This window comes from Rattus norvegicus, chromosome 3 (assembly GCF_036323735.1).
Source record: "Rattus norvegicus strain BN/NHsdMcwi chromosome 3, GRCr8, whole genome shotgun sequence".
Classification (NCBI taxonomy): Eukaryota; Metazoa; Chordata; class Mammalia; order Rodentia; family Muridae; genus Rattus; species Rattus norvegicus.
Window position 1 is genome coordinate 126,853,167 of NC_086021.1, and position 16,719 is coordinate 126,869,885.

The 16,719-nt window shown below is 41.4% G+C and overlaps 1 protein-coding gene across 2 annotated transcripts in view; it reads right to left on the minus strand.

The window, feature by feature from the left end:
* Ino80 (INO80 complex ATPase subunit) overlaps nucleotides 1–16,719 on the minus strand; it is a 97,253-nt gene that overhangs the window by 30,887 nt on the left and 49,647 nt on the right. For both annotated transcript variants that reach the window (NM_001261404.2, XM_039104549.2), the window contains 2 exons: nucleotides 11,045–11,185; nucleotides 5,268–5,493 (listed from right to left, as the gene is read on the minus strand). In NM_001261404.2, coding sequence (NP_001248333.1) covers nucleotides 5,268–5,493; nucleotides 11,045–11,185 — 367 coding nt within the window. The remainder of the gene's footprint in view (nucleotides 1–5,267; nucleotides 5,494–11,044; nucleotides 11,186–16,719) is intronic.

Sequence of the window (16,719 nt, forward strand, 5' to 3'; positions counted from 1 at the left end):
GCTTGTCTCATGGGAACAGGGACGTGCTCTAGAAGCAGAATGGAAAGCACTGTTAAATCCTGTCTCCCAGGGGGAGACAGCCTTTCAGCTGACAGGACTATTAGATGTTTGATGCACAGTCTTACTGAGTGGACACCAAGGATACAAAGTTATTGCCAATGACAAATAAGTCCTGTGTTGTCAGTAACCTGGAATCTCTACTCCTTTGTTTACTTATCTCTAGAAACTTGTTTCTTCCAATTCAGTGCTTGTTTGTTTCAATGAGACTCATGAATGCTTGATCCTGTTAGTGAACTCTTTTGGGAAAGATTAGCAGGTGTGGCTTTGTTAGAGGAAATGTCACTGGGAGTGGGGTTTGAGGTTTCTAAAGGCCACGTCAGACCCAGTCTCTTTCCCTCTCTGCTTCCAACTTGTAGGAAAGAGGTGAGCTCTCAGCTACTGTGCCAACACCATGTCTGCCTGCCTGCTGCTAGGCTATGCCAGGCTGATCATGGACTTAGATTGTAACACTGTAAGCACCTAATTAAATGCTTTCTTTTATAAGCTGTATTTGTCATGGTGTCTCTTCAGAGCAACAGAATAGTGGCTAGAACAGTGGTTCTATCCTGAAAGCATGAGAATGTATAGAGATACGGACAGAAGTCTGGAGACAAGGTAAACACCAAGAAAGGCAAATAAATGTGTTCACCTCTGAAACTCTTCAATACCCAGCTATCAATCCCAGGGCCATGTGCCCAGTATGTGCTCTTTCAATAGGCCCCACTCCCAGGATTTCAGAAGGAACAGACTTTGAGTTTCTGTGAAATGAAAACTGCTTTCACTCACTAACTTGTGTTTTCTCCTTCCTCTTCCCATATAAAACACATTTCAGCCAGAGATCTTTTAAGAACATTTAACTCACAAGTTTTCATCTTATCCATTCAGTACCATTCACTATCATATCCAGGAAGGAGAGTTTCCTGTTTGCAGACTGTTCATAAACATGCCCTGAACAATTGCTACAACAGAAGAGGAAGAAAGGAGGCTTGAGGGGTTGATTAGAGCATGTATGGAAGTGGCTAGGGAACACAGAAAAAGAAAAGAAACAATACAGAGAATGTTACACTGGCAACTGCCTACAAAAAGTAAAAGAGACAATATGAAGTCAAACTGACTATCCTTAGTTCCCCAGTTAAAGCATGCTCTTTCTTCAGAACTGCAAAGGCCAAGTATTGAGAGGAGTCCAAGAGTTCTCAACTGTCATTCTTGCCACTATTTGCCAAGTACACAATTATTGTCTACACTGAACAAGAACGGATGTGCTGACAGCACCATAACAAATCACCAGCTGCTCTGTTTTGCTACAAAGCTATGGGTCCTGGATGTTTACTCCTCTGCACTGCAGCCCGCCTTTTCCCACCTTCGGAATGCTGCCAGGACACACTGCCCGCCCTCCCTCCCTGCTGCTGTGGCCCACACCTTTGTTCAGCCTCTTTGTTTGCTCCTGTTTAGATTACTGAAATGCTCTTCTCTTTGCTGTCTCCTCACCAGCACAATCAAGTGACTGCAGCGGGACAGGAGTAAGTGCCGAGCTTTCGCCCTGGCACCAGACAAGGAGGCCAGTGGAAATTCCTAGTCTGATTCGGCAGCCATGCTTTCCGAACAACTCAGAAGTTCCCTTCTCCTCACAATTCCTTCTCTAGGGCATGTCAGGAGTCTCGATTTTGATAGCTTTTAGTATTTCCCAGTTTTCCCTTTTTTAAAACCATACATTTTTCAGTCACTAAAAGGGAGTGGGCAAGCTAAGCTCTCTACATTCTTATAGCCTGCTTATGTCCTCTCTCCACTCAGACACACCCCTTCAGAACAAACAGTAGAGTACACACAAATCTGTACGGTGTCTAGAATCTGTGAGGCATCAAGTGACTTTGTAATAAAAGATTTATTTATCTTATGTGTATGTGTACTGGCTAGTTTTATGTCAACTTGGCACAAGCTAGAGTTATCAGAAATCACAGAACCTCAAGTTGAGAAAATGCCTCCAATAAAATCCAGCTGTAATGCACTTTCTTAACTAATGATTGATGGGAGAGGGCCAAGCATATTGTGGGTAGTAACACCCCTGAGCTGGTGGTCCTGGATTTTATAAGAAATTAGCCTGAGTAAACTATTATGAGCAAGCCAGTAAGCAGTACTCCTCTATGCCCTCTAGGTTCCTGCCCTGCTTGAGCTTCTGACTGACCTCTTCCACTGATGAACAGCAATGTGGAAGCATAAACCAGCAAACCCTGTCCTCCTAGGTTGCTTTGGTCATGGCGTTTCATCACAGCAATTCTAACCCTAAGAAAGCATGACTATTTGCCCGTATGTATGTATGTATGTATGTATGTATGTATGTATGTATGTATGTATGTATGTATGTATACATACCATATATGTGCATGGTACCTATGGAGGTTAGGAGGGCATTGGAAATCCTGGAACTAGTGATTTGGACTTTTGTAATATGGGTGTTGGGAAGTAAACCTGGGTCCTCTGTAGGAGCTGCAAATTCTCTTAACTTGGCAGCCGCCTCTCCAACCCCTTATTGACTTTAAAACTATGCTGAAACAGTCTTCACACTTCCTGCTTCCCAGAATTTCTTTAGTTTGGTAACTAGGATGAACTGATGCTAATATTAGAAAGGTGAAGAGGTAAAGACACACATGCACACATATACACAAGCACACATGCACATACTGAAACATCAAGTATTGCCTGATTGTCACTGAGGGACGTGAAGGGAGTTGGACAAAATCTGGGTTGTTTTGCTTCTGTGGTGCTGGGGTCAAACACAGGGTTCATACATACAAGGTGAGTGCTATACCGGTGAGCTACATCCTTAGACTCATTTGTCTAAGGACTGAAAGAAAAGGTCCCAAAGAAACAGACTTGAACCAAGAGATTGAAACACTAAAAACAACCAAAAATATCTGAGTTCTTCAGTAAGTGTGCTACATACACAGAGCAAATCAGTGTCCAGAATTTGTCCTCAGTGAGATATGTAGAAAAACAAGGCTTTTTTTGCTGTCCACACTGGTATCTTTTTTTTTTTTTGGTTCTTTTTTTCAGAGCTGGGGACCAAACCCAGGGCCTTGCACTTCCTAGGCAAGCGCTCTACCACTGAGCTAAATCCCCAACCCCCACACTGGTATCTTTGGAGTCTGGTATACATCATTTAATTTTTAAGAGCTACCAAGGTATGATGAACAAAAGCACTCCCTGGGGCAAAGCAAGGCAAAGGCCAGAAACATAATTACCTAGAAATCAAGAAGATTCCATTCAGTTAAACCCAGCCTCAGCCCTTCCTTTAAAATAAGACCTCAGGCTGGAGAGGTGGCTCAGCGGTTAAGAGTACTGACTGCTCTTCCAGAGGTCCTGAGTTCAATTCCCAGCAACCACATGGTGGCTCACAGCCATCTGTAATGGGGATCTCATGCCCTCTTCTGGTGTGTCTGAGGACAGTTACAGTGTACTCCCATACATGAATAAATAAATCTTCAAAAAAAAAAAATAAGACCTCAAATGATCTTGAAACAATCAGAACTATCCATTCTCTCAAAATCTTTCCTGCAATCCTATGATATTCACATTTAAAAATGGGTTCTTACTGTCTACAGCCTAGGACCCTATTCAATCACAAGACAAAAGATTAAATATCTCTTCCAAGGAAAGAAGCCCTCTGAACAGCTAAAACCTGCAAAAGTAATCGAAGTATGAAATTCATCAATTTTTGTTCAGTCTTCCAAAGAATGCAAAAGACTCCACCTTTCCCAGGGAAACAAAAAATGTAAAAGTATAGAAGAGATAAAACACAGGTTCAAATGATACCCTCCCTGCCCCCACCCCACCCCAGCTAGCCTACAGAGTACAATGGGGTCGGTGAGGAGCTTGTTGGTTCTCACAGTAAACAGCCAGTGAGGCTGGTGCTTTTTATCGATGCGAAAAGAACTCAGACACTTCCTGCTATTTAAACAAGGTCCATTTTTCTTTCAAAGAACAGGAAAAGCCACAAGAGATTCCCACAGCGCCAGCAATAGGCCTTCTACTCCTATACTGGGAACCAAAGAGCCAGAGTGAAGGAAGAAGAAACGCAGTGCATCTTGCTTCTTTTGGTACCTATTCTTCACTCCATCTGTGTGTCTGCAATGTCCACCCTGTCTTACTTCATGCTTGGGCTTTCCCTTAACTTCTAAACACGGTCACCTACTGCTTTCCTGTATTCTAAAGTCATTTCCAAGACCATATGCAATGTAGCTTTCATATACCCAGTCAGACATCTTACAGTCAAAGCACTCCAAAGGCTACCAACAGGATGACAAAGCCTTCAACAAGAAAAAAGACAAATGGGCCCTCCATAATGGAATCCAGCTGTCACTTATACTAGATGCTCCCTTTTGAGAGTATAGTCCCTAGTATACATCCATTAAATTTCAATAATAATACAATCAAGATCGCAGAGAATTTGGACCACCAAACTAACACTGTAGCAGCACGCTGCACGCTGCCAGCAGGTGTAAAGTGCATCGGTCTGTGAACCCTCTGTGTTCAACTTCCTTAAGTGCAGCCTCACTAAAGCAAAGATGAGAACCTAGTTTCCTTTCCACCCTGGACCTTGACCCAAGGGGGTCTGGGAATCTGCTAGTGTTCTGGCACAAAACACACTGTTTTTCCTCTTGATATCATTTACATCTCTAGACCTTGTGCAGGACACTGTTTATGCTACTTAACTAGGCGCTCTGGGAGTGACGACATTCTCATTCATTCCACTGGCAACGGCACAAGACAACTGCACTCACTCGACCTGAAGCTGTTCCTAAACTGTGTGGGGGGTTTTCTTTGGGGGTGGGGAGGTCTCTGGTGGGAATGGAATCCCAGCTTTGTGCATACCAGATAAGTACTCACCCCAACCCTTTTAAAAAGTGGCCGTATACTCTTCTTATCAAAGGAGAGTACTCAAGAACAAATCTAGAAACATTTTTTTTTCTTTTTTTCAGAGCTGGGGACCGAACTCAGGGCCTTGCGCTCTACCACTGAGCTAAATCCCCAACCCCCTAGAAACATTTCAATTACCATCTTTGCACTCAAGACACAAAGTACTCACACTTTTAACCTATAAATTACAAGTGAGGAGAGACAGAAATCTCAGGAACTCTGAATTCCAAATAATAAAAACTATCACATGAGCTTGCTCTCCCATTCTCCTCTTGTCAAAGCTGAAAACATGTTCCAAAGAACAGAAAACTCACCTGGGATTCTGATGAAAGACCAGCCGTTCTGGGGCCTAATGCTCAACAGCCCTCCAGCTGGCTCTGGGAAGAACTGGGATCTGCGATTCAGCCAATCCGTAGCCAGCTCAGGAGCCCCATTCAACAAACACTGCTTGGCAGCCAGACTCCCTCCTTCCTTCAGAACTCCTCTCTCATACTCTGCACTTCTGTCATTACAGTAAGAATCCAACGGCACTGCGGTGACCTGCAGGGAAAAATTCGCCGACAATAAAATGGTTCTTCTGCCATTTTTTACACACATCAAGCCTTCGAGGGAAATCAACTTTTTTTCTTCTGAGCCAGGATCTCATGTAACTCAGGCTGGCCTCCAAATTCTCAGGAAGCCAGGGATGACCTTGAATACCTGATCCTACTACTTTCACCTACCCAGTGTGGGATGACAGGCAAGTTTCAGGCTTGTGAATGCTGAGCTTTATCCCTATGCCCAGAACTCTGAAATCAGATCAAGGTGAATAATCTCAGACTGCTGGCTTTAAAGTTCCTCATCTAACCAAGTAAGATGATGGCAAAAACTAACTCTGAGAGGGTCTCTGGGTAAAATGCTAATCTCTAATAGCATGAGCCTGCAATCATAAGATACAAAAAGAAACTGGCATGTGTAGATAAAGTAGGAGTCTAGTCTGGCAATATCTACTCTCAATATATATTTACCACCCACTCATTACTAGATGTGGTTTGCAAGTACTATGGCCACTCATGACAGATGGCAGAAAGGGAGCTGGAGACAGACAGCCATCATGAAAGGACTACAGTGTTTGACACATCTGAAGCTCTATTCAATGCTTTCATGGCAAAACTTCTTTGTTTCTCAATACTTTTCATGGATAAACCTAATGGAAAAAAGGGGAAACCTTTTTTCAAACCATGCTGGAGGAAAGAAAAAGGAACATAGGGGACAGAAGGAAGCAAACATCAATAAGCAACATATTCATTTCCTGGCTAGAGCAGAGACTGCGTAAAACTCTTATGTCATCATGTAGTACATCCTTATGAAACTAAAATGTGGCCTTCCCAATGGAAAAAGAGTGCTTTGCCAATTTAGAAACACAGGTTTGTTTATCTGTGATGTCACGTGGTAGAAGACTGTTAAACATAACCTCTTGTTAACAAATAAAGGCTAGAGTAATCCACCAGTCCAACATGATGAAAAAACTAAAAGCCCATTCATGGTAAGCAGTAAATAAGACAAAATTTAAAAGCAGACAAAGAGATGGGGAGGCAGGAGGTATGAAGAGCTCAGGCCGGGGTGTGGGAGGGATCAGAGCAAGGCCATTGGTTGTACCAAACTAGGCAGCTCTATTATTTCTCAGAAGACAGGTTGCTAGGAAATCTGCTCTGGTATGAACTGTTCGAGGAGTGAACCTCAAGCTTGGATATGCTCCGTGATGGGAGCAGATCACAGAGATGATGCTAGGAGGGGGAGCCAATAAATACCCTGGCTGAGGAATCGGAGCTACACAATACGGCTGCATGTGGAACCAGTTGCAGATGCTTCTAAGAGTCACAAGGTACCAAGACAGAAAAACAAAATAAACAGCACTGGCTGGCAGCCAGAGAGGAACTGAGTCTGTTATGAAACAGTGCCATCTATGGCTCAGCTGCAAAATTACCTAAGGTCAGAGCAAAGGGCCAAGCTTGGTCAGGGTTGAAATGTTCCTGCAGACAAGTCTAGGAGACCTTACTGCTTTTCTTTCCTTCAGAGTATTTTTGTTGTTGTTTTCCTTCACACTCACTTTATCTTTCAATAGCTATTACACAGATGGAAACACAAAGCAGGTTTACAAGAACTGCATCTCTATGAAATGGTTTCTCTACTCAGCAGCAATCCAGCAGACTCTGGGCACGAACAGACATCTACCACGTAGGATGTTAGTCACATCACCTCAAAATATCTAACAGCTGTACTTCTATAAAATGACTAAATGTTTGACCTTAGGGGAAGGTTCTGCATATATTCAAACACCATGGGCTCCAGAATGAGTAAAATTCTAAATTTTTTCTTCCTGACTGCATCACCCTCTCCAAATGGAGACTCAACTCACGGACTTACTCATGTTAGATAAACTTTCTTCCACTGAGCTACATTCCTAGACTCTATGGTTTTGGGAAGCAGATCTCACATGTAGCCCAGCTAGCCTGAAACTCATACTCCTTCTGTCTTAGCTTTCCCAGTTCTGGGATACTGGAGAGTGGAAACTAACATTGGTATATTTTACACTAAAACACAAATCCTCTACCTTCTCCTGACTTTCTGAAATGAAACATAACTCAGACTTTGGGCCATAATCTCAAGATGGAAAACCAGACGCTAGATGCTCCGGATGAAGAGCAATGGAAGGCGAGTGACGCAGGCACATTTCTCTCCTTGCTAACGACTCAGATCTAGGCGCTCTTAGCAGTTTAAAAAGCAAAACTTTCCAGTTATAAACTTTCACCAAGATTTCATTTTTTGCTGACATCCAAGTCCAAGGCTGAATACAAGGCACACATCTTCTTTTTTAATGTTTATGTTTTCCTAACATGTATGTATATGCACTATATGCGTGCCTAGTGTCCATGAAGTCAAAAGAGGCTAACAGAGTCCTTAGAACTGGAGTGATCAGTAGTAAGTCATCATGTAGGCGCAGCGAGTCTAACTAAAGGCCCAATTCTTAACCATTTATTTAAAGTTTTTGAAAAGCTTTGGTGCTAAGCCCTGGTTCAATATACATGTGGACTTGTAGAAAACAATGGTCTAAATATGTGAATGGTATATTTTAGAAGTCTAAAAGAGCAAAAAAAGTACATTTCTACTTAGAATAAATCCTACTCCTACATTCACTCCAGCTTAGACACCTTGTGCTGACTTTGCAAACTGATGGTGTAGGTACAGGGCGATGAGGCATGAAAGACATTCCTCCCTTCACCCAGTGGAAATATGCGCCGTGTCTAGTTCAGGCATGTCTAACCTGTGCCTGCAGGCCAGATGCATTCATGGACAGCTACAAATAAAACACAACTCTTTTTGTACATGACAACATCATATCACAATGTCTAAAGGTTGTGCCTCTTGCAACTTGCCCACACAAACCCCACGCCTTGCTTCACTAACCTCCTAAGTTCCTGGAGTTTGAGGAGACGCTTCATCAAGCATTCAGGGTGTCCTTCCTGACATGCGTGCTTCTGTTCTAGCTGTGGGAGAGTGACTGCTCCAAACATTTCTGGGCTTTGGTAAGATGAATACTCAGGCTCTTCCTTATTCAACTAACCATGTACAACTATTTCTCAGCTATTGATAAATAGCTCCTTCCTTAATGGCAGTTATCCAAGAGCATGAACCAGAGAAATGACTTCTAGCATTGGTAGGTCAGTCAAGGATCCAAGGATACCAATTTCTCTCTCCTCACCAAATGTTTAAGCTCAATAGAATGAACGGCATCTTATGAAATGTCACTTAACTTGGCCCTAGGGCTGATACAGAAGATGAAGCCTCGTTATATTTGTATAAAATATTCAGACATGTTTAGAATTTATGTCCTCAAAAAGATGGTATAATAATTCCTATTTCAAGTTCAGCACATGCTACATGATAAAACTACAAGCGTGAGGCAAGTGAATGTATGGAAAAGAGGGTGGTAAAGACAGCACATTTACCGTGACTACAACTTCCTTCAAGCTTAACTTTTTTTCTGGTGTTAGGGGTAAGGTTGGAGTTAAGAGTTTCTCTGTGAAGCCCTTACCGCCCTAGAACTAGCTCTGTAGACCAGGCTGGCCTCAAAATGTGTGCACCATCACTGCTAAACCACATTTATTATTCTTTAGAGAAAGAATGCCATCAGACATGGTAGTTCAGACTTCTGGCTAGCCCCTGTAAAAACACTGTTTTCTCTGTTCTTCTCTCCTTCACTCCTTATGAGACAATGCTTGACTTGAACTCACAGCCTCTTGCTTTAACCACCCAAATGGAAGGGTGATGAGGATGTAAGTCTTCACACTTCTGGCCAGGACTGGACTTTACTATTTTTTTGTTGGTTTAAATTTCTGATCTTGGGAAGACTGTTTTTGAGTAATGTTGGTCATAGAGATTTGGAAACTCTTGAAATATAACAGAATTTTTTATGTGCATAAATCAATTTTTAGTAGTTTTAATTGGCTTTATGACATACAGGAATAATAGTTTTAGCATTCCTCTTTCAGAAAACTAAGCTTCCTCTCTTAGGATCTTGGTGCAGAGATCAGGTTAAAAGAGAATGAAAGCAGCCAGGTAGCAATGAAGCCTGAGGCTGCTCTCTATACAAGAACTTGGCTTTAGGTACTTTCTATAAAAAAATACGTCTCACTAATCAACTATAATTCTAAGATTTCTCCAGAGAAACCTGAATACTTTCTCCATAAATACCCAGCAAACAGGGCTGAGTGTGGCATAATAATTAGGTTCACACAGCACAGGACCTCAGACAGAAATCTAAGCAGGCAGCAGCCCACACGATTCACATCACTGCTATTCATCTTCCTTTACACCCCTTGTCAGACTCTCTGTTTGGTACTTTTTTTTTTTTTTTTTTGGTTCTTTTTTTTTTTTTTTTCGGAGCTGGGGACCGAACCCAGGGCCTTGTGCTTCCTAGGCAAGCGCTCTACCACTGAGCTAAATCCCCAACCCCTGTTTGGTACATTTAACAAAGTATGCAAGCTGATAAAAATAATGGAAGGTAAATGTTTCCAAGGAAGACCTAAAACAACTTCTTTGGATGGAACTGTGAAAACTTGGGATGGGTTAAGCAACAAGATCAAAGCACAAAAGGGAAGGAGCTCTTTGGCTAACTATTCTTCCTGGAGAAAAGAAAACAGCAAGGTGGGAAAACAGAAATGTTTTCAGTGTCTTTTCTCTGAACACTGAGCTTGGTCACATCACTATTCTGCCTTTCTTCCTTCACATACCTCTTCTGGAATATGGGAGAATTTTTGTCTGGCTATAATCAATGAGGAAAGGAAGGAAGTTGAAGACATAGACAAAGTACTCAATCCAGTAAATCAAAGTAAACTTTTCAGGGCCTTTTGTCAGCAATCTTGGGAGTATTGTGATAATTAGGGTATGGGAAGACAGAAACGCTCAAAGCTGAAAACAACAGAAATACCACCAGCTCCCGCCACCCCCCAGAAGTTTAAACCACTGAACGGTTAGGACAAGCACTAGCTGCTGTTCAGGTGGAGCCCACCTGGGAACCATAGTCTGAGCAAGGCTGTTGAGGAGGTGGGAACCACCACACTAGGAAACTGCCTGATCCTGGACTGTACAAAGATAAGGCCAAATAGAATCTTCAACTAATTGAGCCACAATTCGATGAGATCCTTAATAAAACTTCAAAGCAGGTGACAATGGCTTCCTTTTCCCTGATCCTGCTAAGGACTGATGTACCTGACAGATAGCTTATTCCATTACAGTTTACAGTCTCTAACCACGCACCATGTAATAATCTGCAAATCTACACATTTCAAGGTGAGAAGTATTGTCTTACTTGATCATGGATGCTCTCCTATTTTTAATATTCTTTGACATAGGGTCTTACTTTCTATGGAACTCACAAGATTCCCACATCTTGGGATCAAAAGTGAATAACCATACCCAGCTCTTTTCTTCTTTCAAACTAAGACTGACTTGTTTTTCAAAATCTGAACAGCAGAGAAATCGTCCCCTGGGTACTAGCTAATTTTTTACAGTATAGTCTATTTCATTTCTTCCCTCCTGTGGCACTTACTCGTGGACTGGCCACACACAAAAAGGATGGCAGCTCAGTGAGGAGGCAGCAACGAAGTGAGGAGGTAGCTGATCTCCATTGATGGACAACCTGGTCTGAGTAGCCACTCACTGCTTTACAGTGGCTGCTGAAAACAAGAGACTAAAAAACAAAAAAACAAACAAAAAAATAGTGAAAGGACAATTATTGTTAATAAGTCACATACTATTCAACTTGAAGAACTTTATCTAAACAACCATTTATTAGAACCAAGCAAGCAATATGTAGTTGAGGCCCCACTGATTTCAAAACGTGGTTTTATTAGAATACAGAAACAAGTGTCATTTCTTTTTTATTTTATTTTACTTTATTTGTAATAAGTACACTGTAGCTATCTTCAGACACACCAGAAGAGGGCATCAGATTCCATTATAGATGGTTGTGAGTCACCACGTGGTTGCTGGGAATTGAACTCAGGACCTTTGGAAAAGCAGTCAGTGCTCTTAACTTCTGAGTCATCTCTCCAACCTGCAAGTGTCATTTCTTTTTTTTTTTTTTTTTTTTTTTTTTGTTTTTTTTTTTTTGGTTCTTTTTTTTGGAGCTGGGGACCGAACCCAGGGCCTTGCGCTTCCTAGGCAAGCGCTCTACCACTGAGCTAAATCCCCAACCCCGCAAGTGTCATTTCTAATTCTACTTTCAGAAGAGATATTTCAGACAAAATACTGCGTGCACTAGGTGCTTTGTTTTAACTACAGATGCAAACCCAAACCATGATGAAGACTATTTTCATCTCAATTTTCTCTTAATATAAAATCAGTTGCTAATAGCATCATGTAGTTCTAGCAAAGATGGTTCTTTTTGAGACAGTGTAGCCTTTGATGGTCCAGAACTCTTTATGTAGACCAGGCTAGCCTTCAATTCAGAGATCTGCCGCTGCTTTCTTAGTGCTGGGATTAAAGATGTATGGTACAATATCCTGCCAATAGTGACTCTTTTGAATCACTTAAGCTGCACTATGCAATCATCTCTGGCCAAGCTATAAGTCACTAAGTAGCTAAGGCTGGCCTCAAAACTTGTGGTAATCTTCCTGTCACTGTCTCCCAAGTGCAGAAGATACCATATACCACCACATGCTAATTGTTTTTCTTACTCAAACAGAGACAGGAATACAAATGTACACGAATAGAAAACAACCTCTCTTTAGCCTCCATCAGACAACCATTTAAAAACTTTAGCTACCAAGGCTAGAGAGAAGCTCAGTGGTTAAGAGTTACTAGCTGCTCTTCCAGAGGACCTAGCACCCACGTAGCAGTTCACAACTATCTGTAACTCCAGGGATCTGACAACCTCACATCAATGCACATGAAATAAAATGAAACGAATTTTATACATACATATATACATACATACATATGTATATTATAACTACCCATTTAATCTAAAAAAAAAAGCTGCCTAAAAAAAAATTAAAAATACTAATTATTTCCTTGGGGATATTGTGCTTACCTGGCATGCATGAGGTCACATATATTCAAACTGCAGCAACAAATAAAGGCTAGGTATGAAGGAGGGAGACTAGATATTCGAGGTCATTCTTGGCTATATAGTAAGTTCTAGGTAAAGTTGAGCAACATGAAACTGTATTTTTTTTTTGGAGCTGAGGACCGAACCCAGGGCCTTGTGCTTGCTAGGCAAGCGCTCTACCACTGAGTTAAATCCCCAACCCCGAAACTGTATTTTAAAGTATAAATTCTTCATTCAAATTATTATATCAGAGACTGAGAATATAGCTCAAGGTTAGAGTACTTGCCTACTACAAACAAGGACTTGAGTTCCATTCCAGGAACAAAGAAAACTTACTATATTTCTATTGTCAAATCAAAAAATTCTATTTTATGAGGTTGTCTTGAGGCCTTTCCCTGCCCAATTGACATAGGACTCTTTCACATGAACCCTTCTGCCATCTTCTTCCAATTAAGGGCTTTTGTAAAGACAAAACTTACTCATGTAATCCAGGAGAAAAAAATATTTTAAAGCCAAGTGTGACAGTACATGCAAAAATTAGAAACAATGTCATCAACTCCACAAGTGTGCTCCAAGCTAACTCTTCTAAGGTAAGGAAGGAAGTGAGGCCTTTGGGAGATGAGAGTGAAGACTATCTTAGCAAGCTTTCCGGTCCAGCTAAGCCACTCCATCCACAGATCCTGTAATGTGGGATGCTACGAAATAGCAGGACCCAGTGCCACTGCAGCCTCCACACCAAAAATGCTTCATCCCTGGCTATTATGGTAGATGCATCAGTCACTTTATCATTGGATCTTCATTCTTTTTTTTTTTTTTTTTTTTTTTTTGCTTCTTTTTTTTCGGAGCTGGGGACCGAACCCAGGGCCTTGCGCTTCCTAGGCAAGCACTCTTCCACTGAGCTAAATCCCCAACCCTGGATCTTCATTCTTGATTCTGTCGTTTACTTGTACTAATTTTTCAGTACCGGCTGGTAATCTAAATAGCAATTTGGATGAAGATCATCTACAAGACAACTCGTGCACTGATTTAACATCATAAAAACAAGGAGCAGGATCACAATGGTTAAACACTTCAGGCGGTCTTTGCTCATTCATGCACGGGAGCCTATTTTATAGACTAAAGCTTCTGAGTTATCAGGATCATCATTGTAAGAAATTCCCTTCCTGTGCAATAGAACATACACATCATTATCTGCTTTCATGAGCCACTCACTCATCATGTTCTGAATACAGCCATGAAAAGACGTAGCTATTTTTAAGTGGAGGTTGACTGCCTGCACAGGTTGGCCTGTGTGTGCACAAGTCTCACTCATGTTCTAGGATGGGTTCCATCTATAGTACTCACAATTGAGGCCCCTAAGAACAGGATTGGAGGTGGACACCACCACATTCACCAGCATCTTCAGTGGTTTCTTTTTTTTTTTTTTTTTTTTTTTTGGTTTTTTCGGAGCTGGGGACCGAACCCAGGGCCTAGCAAGTGCTCTACCACTGAGCTAAATCCCCAACCCCATCTTCAGTGGTTTCTAGTCACAAAGGTACCCATGGGGCTTTGACAAGCCTAGTCCCATGCAGTTCTGACGTGCTTTGTCTTTTCTATAGATGTTGAGGTCTTTGCAACACCCACCAAGTACTTCTAATCTTTTAATATCAACTGTTCTTTTGCAAGCTGGTCTCTGCACTAAAGTTTTGTCCCTTTACATTTGTATCTACTATCACCTGAATGATTGATATGAAGATTATACAGCTGTCACCCTTTACTAATGAACACTGACAAGTTAGGTACACTACCTCAGAAGTTTAACTACTGTAGAGACAAGGACTAAAAATGAAGCCATGGTTGATTTGTATTGTTTGCTGTTTTCCTGATTTCTCAGAAGTGTACTGCTGACAATAGTAGTAAGTCCTCTTACGCTCCTGGGATTGGAGGAGACCAGGGGCCTATCCTGCTCATTTCAGGAGTAGTTCAGGACTGGTAGTTGGGATAGCACTGGCATGAAGACCATCTCTGCATAGGTAACTGAAGTAACTCAACAACTAAGCTAATGGCGTTTGAATACTTAGGGCATCTTAACAACAGTTACACTATCTTTAAGCTATCTTTATTTTCAGTATTCTCATACAGTAAAGCTCAGCAGAAATTGATTATATTTACAGACTATAAATACATAAGAGAATGAACATTTTCTCGAACTTCTTCCTTCCAACAATGTAGTTATTATTAAGAAGGTGATAAAAGGAGCTGGAGAGATCGCACCAGCTACTCCAGTCTTCCAGAGGACATGGGTTCAGGCCTGCCTGCCTGCCTGCCTGCGTGTGTACTTGCTTTTGCCTGCATTTGTGTATGTGAGTTTTGCCCTCTTCTCGCCTCCATGTGGCACATGCAGGCAAGAACACACACAAAATAAAATAAAACCTTTTAAATAACAGGATGTCAAAACACATCAAAAGGAATCAATAAAATATCGGGCTGGTGGGGTTGGGGATTTAGCTCAGTGGTAGAGCGCTTGCCTAGGAAGCGCAAGGCCCTGGGTTCGGTCCCCAGCTCCGAAAAAAAGAACCAAAAAAAAAAAAAATATATATATATATATATATATCGGCCAGCACTTGGGAGGCAGAGGCAGGTGAATCTCGGAGTTTAAGGCCACTCTGGTCTACAGACTGAGTTCCAAAAGTGCCAGGGGTACACAGAGAAACCATGAATCGAAAAACAAGCAAACAAAGAAACACACAAATAAGCCCCCCACCAAAAAAAACCAAAACAACAAAATGAACGGAAACATCATCAGTCCCTTTCCAGAAAAAAAAAATCTACCTAGCAGTGGAAATAATAAATGCACACATCTATCTATCTATATCTATCTATCTATATTGTTTTTGTTTTTCAAGATATGGTTTCTCTGTATAGCCCTATCCTATAACTCTCTCTGTAGACCTGGTTAGTCTCAACTCAGAGATCCACCTGCCTCTGCCCCCCAAATACTGAGATTAAAAGCATATGCCACGGGGTTGGGGATTTAGCTCAGTGGTAGAGCGCTTGCCTAGGAAGCGCAAGGCCCTGGGTTCGGTCCCCAGCTCCGAACCAAAAAAAAAAAAAAAAAAAAGAAGCATATGCTACTAAACCTGGCAAAAGTTATATCTTGTCTTTTACAATGTCTCTGTGTGTGTGTGTGTGTGTATGCGCAAGTGTTTGTATTTAGTGTAAACATATGTGTAGGCAACATGGGCCACCATGTATGAGTAGATGTCTTGCAGGAATCTGCAGTTGTTGGTTCTGGAGCTAGAACTCAGGTCCTCAGGTTTCCCAGCGAGTGCCTGTACAGTCTCTGTAGCCCTGTTAAAAGCCTTACATACTCAATTCTTTTAAGCTAAGTGGTTCAGAGAAACCGGGGCAGTTTTAGATTTTGCAATTTAAAAAATTTACCAAATAAAGCCAGACATGGTGGCACACTCCTTTAATTCCAGCACTCGGGAGACAGGGTCAAGCATTGAGTTTGAGGCTAGCCTGGTCTAAAAGGTGAGTTCTAAGACAGCCAGCACTACTACGCAAAAAAAAAAAAAAAAAAAAAATCCTAGACAGACAGACAGACAGACAGATGAACATGCTATAGCTAATATAGCTAATACCATGACATTTGTTGCTAAAGACAGTGTTAAATGGCAATTAATAAGGATACTTAATTTTTGACAATCATCATTTCTGACCAGGTCTTTACTTGGATATAGCTTAAAAATGATTCCATCTCAAAATAGGGTATTTCTTATAGTTTTCAGCTTTAAATAAAGACTTTTAAAAATTCTCCAGTACACATTACCGCCTACCAAACAGCTCTGAGGACACACACCAACAGAGCTTACATTCATAGCTGAACACACAGTTACCTTTTACTTTTTCCCCGTGGGCATAAATAAATATTGACCATATGGAGTTTCTTCCTCTGACTCTCCCCACAAAGCCTAAGAGTAAAATTGGTTTTACCCTATACTGAATATATATCTGAAATCTGTATTACATAAGAAACTGTTTTTATTATTCTTATCTACGTGAATGCATGCATTTTTGTTTTATATATATATGTGGGTAGGTGTAGACCAGAAGTTGACATTCAACTGTCCTCCAGCTTTCTTTTCTGCAATGTGTGTGAGTGTTGCACAACTTGGTGAGTCTAGTTGTTT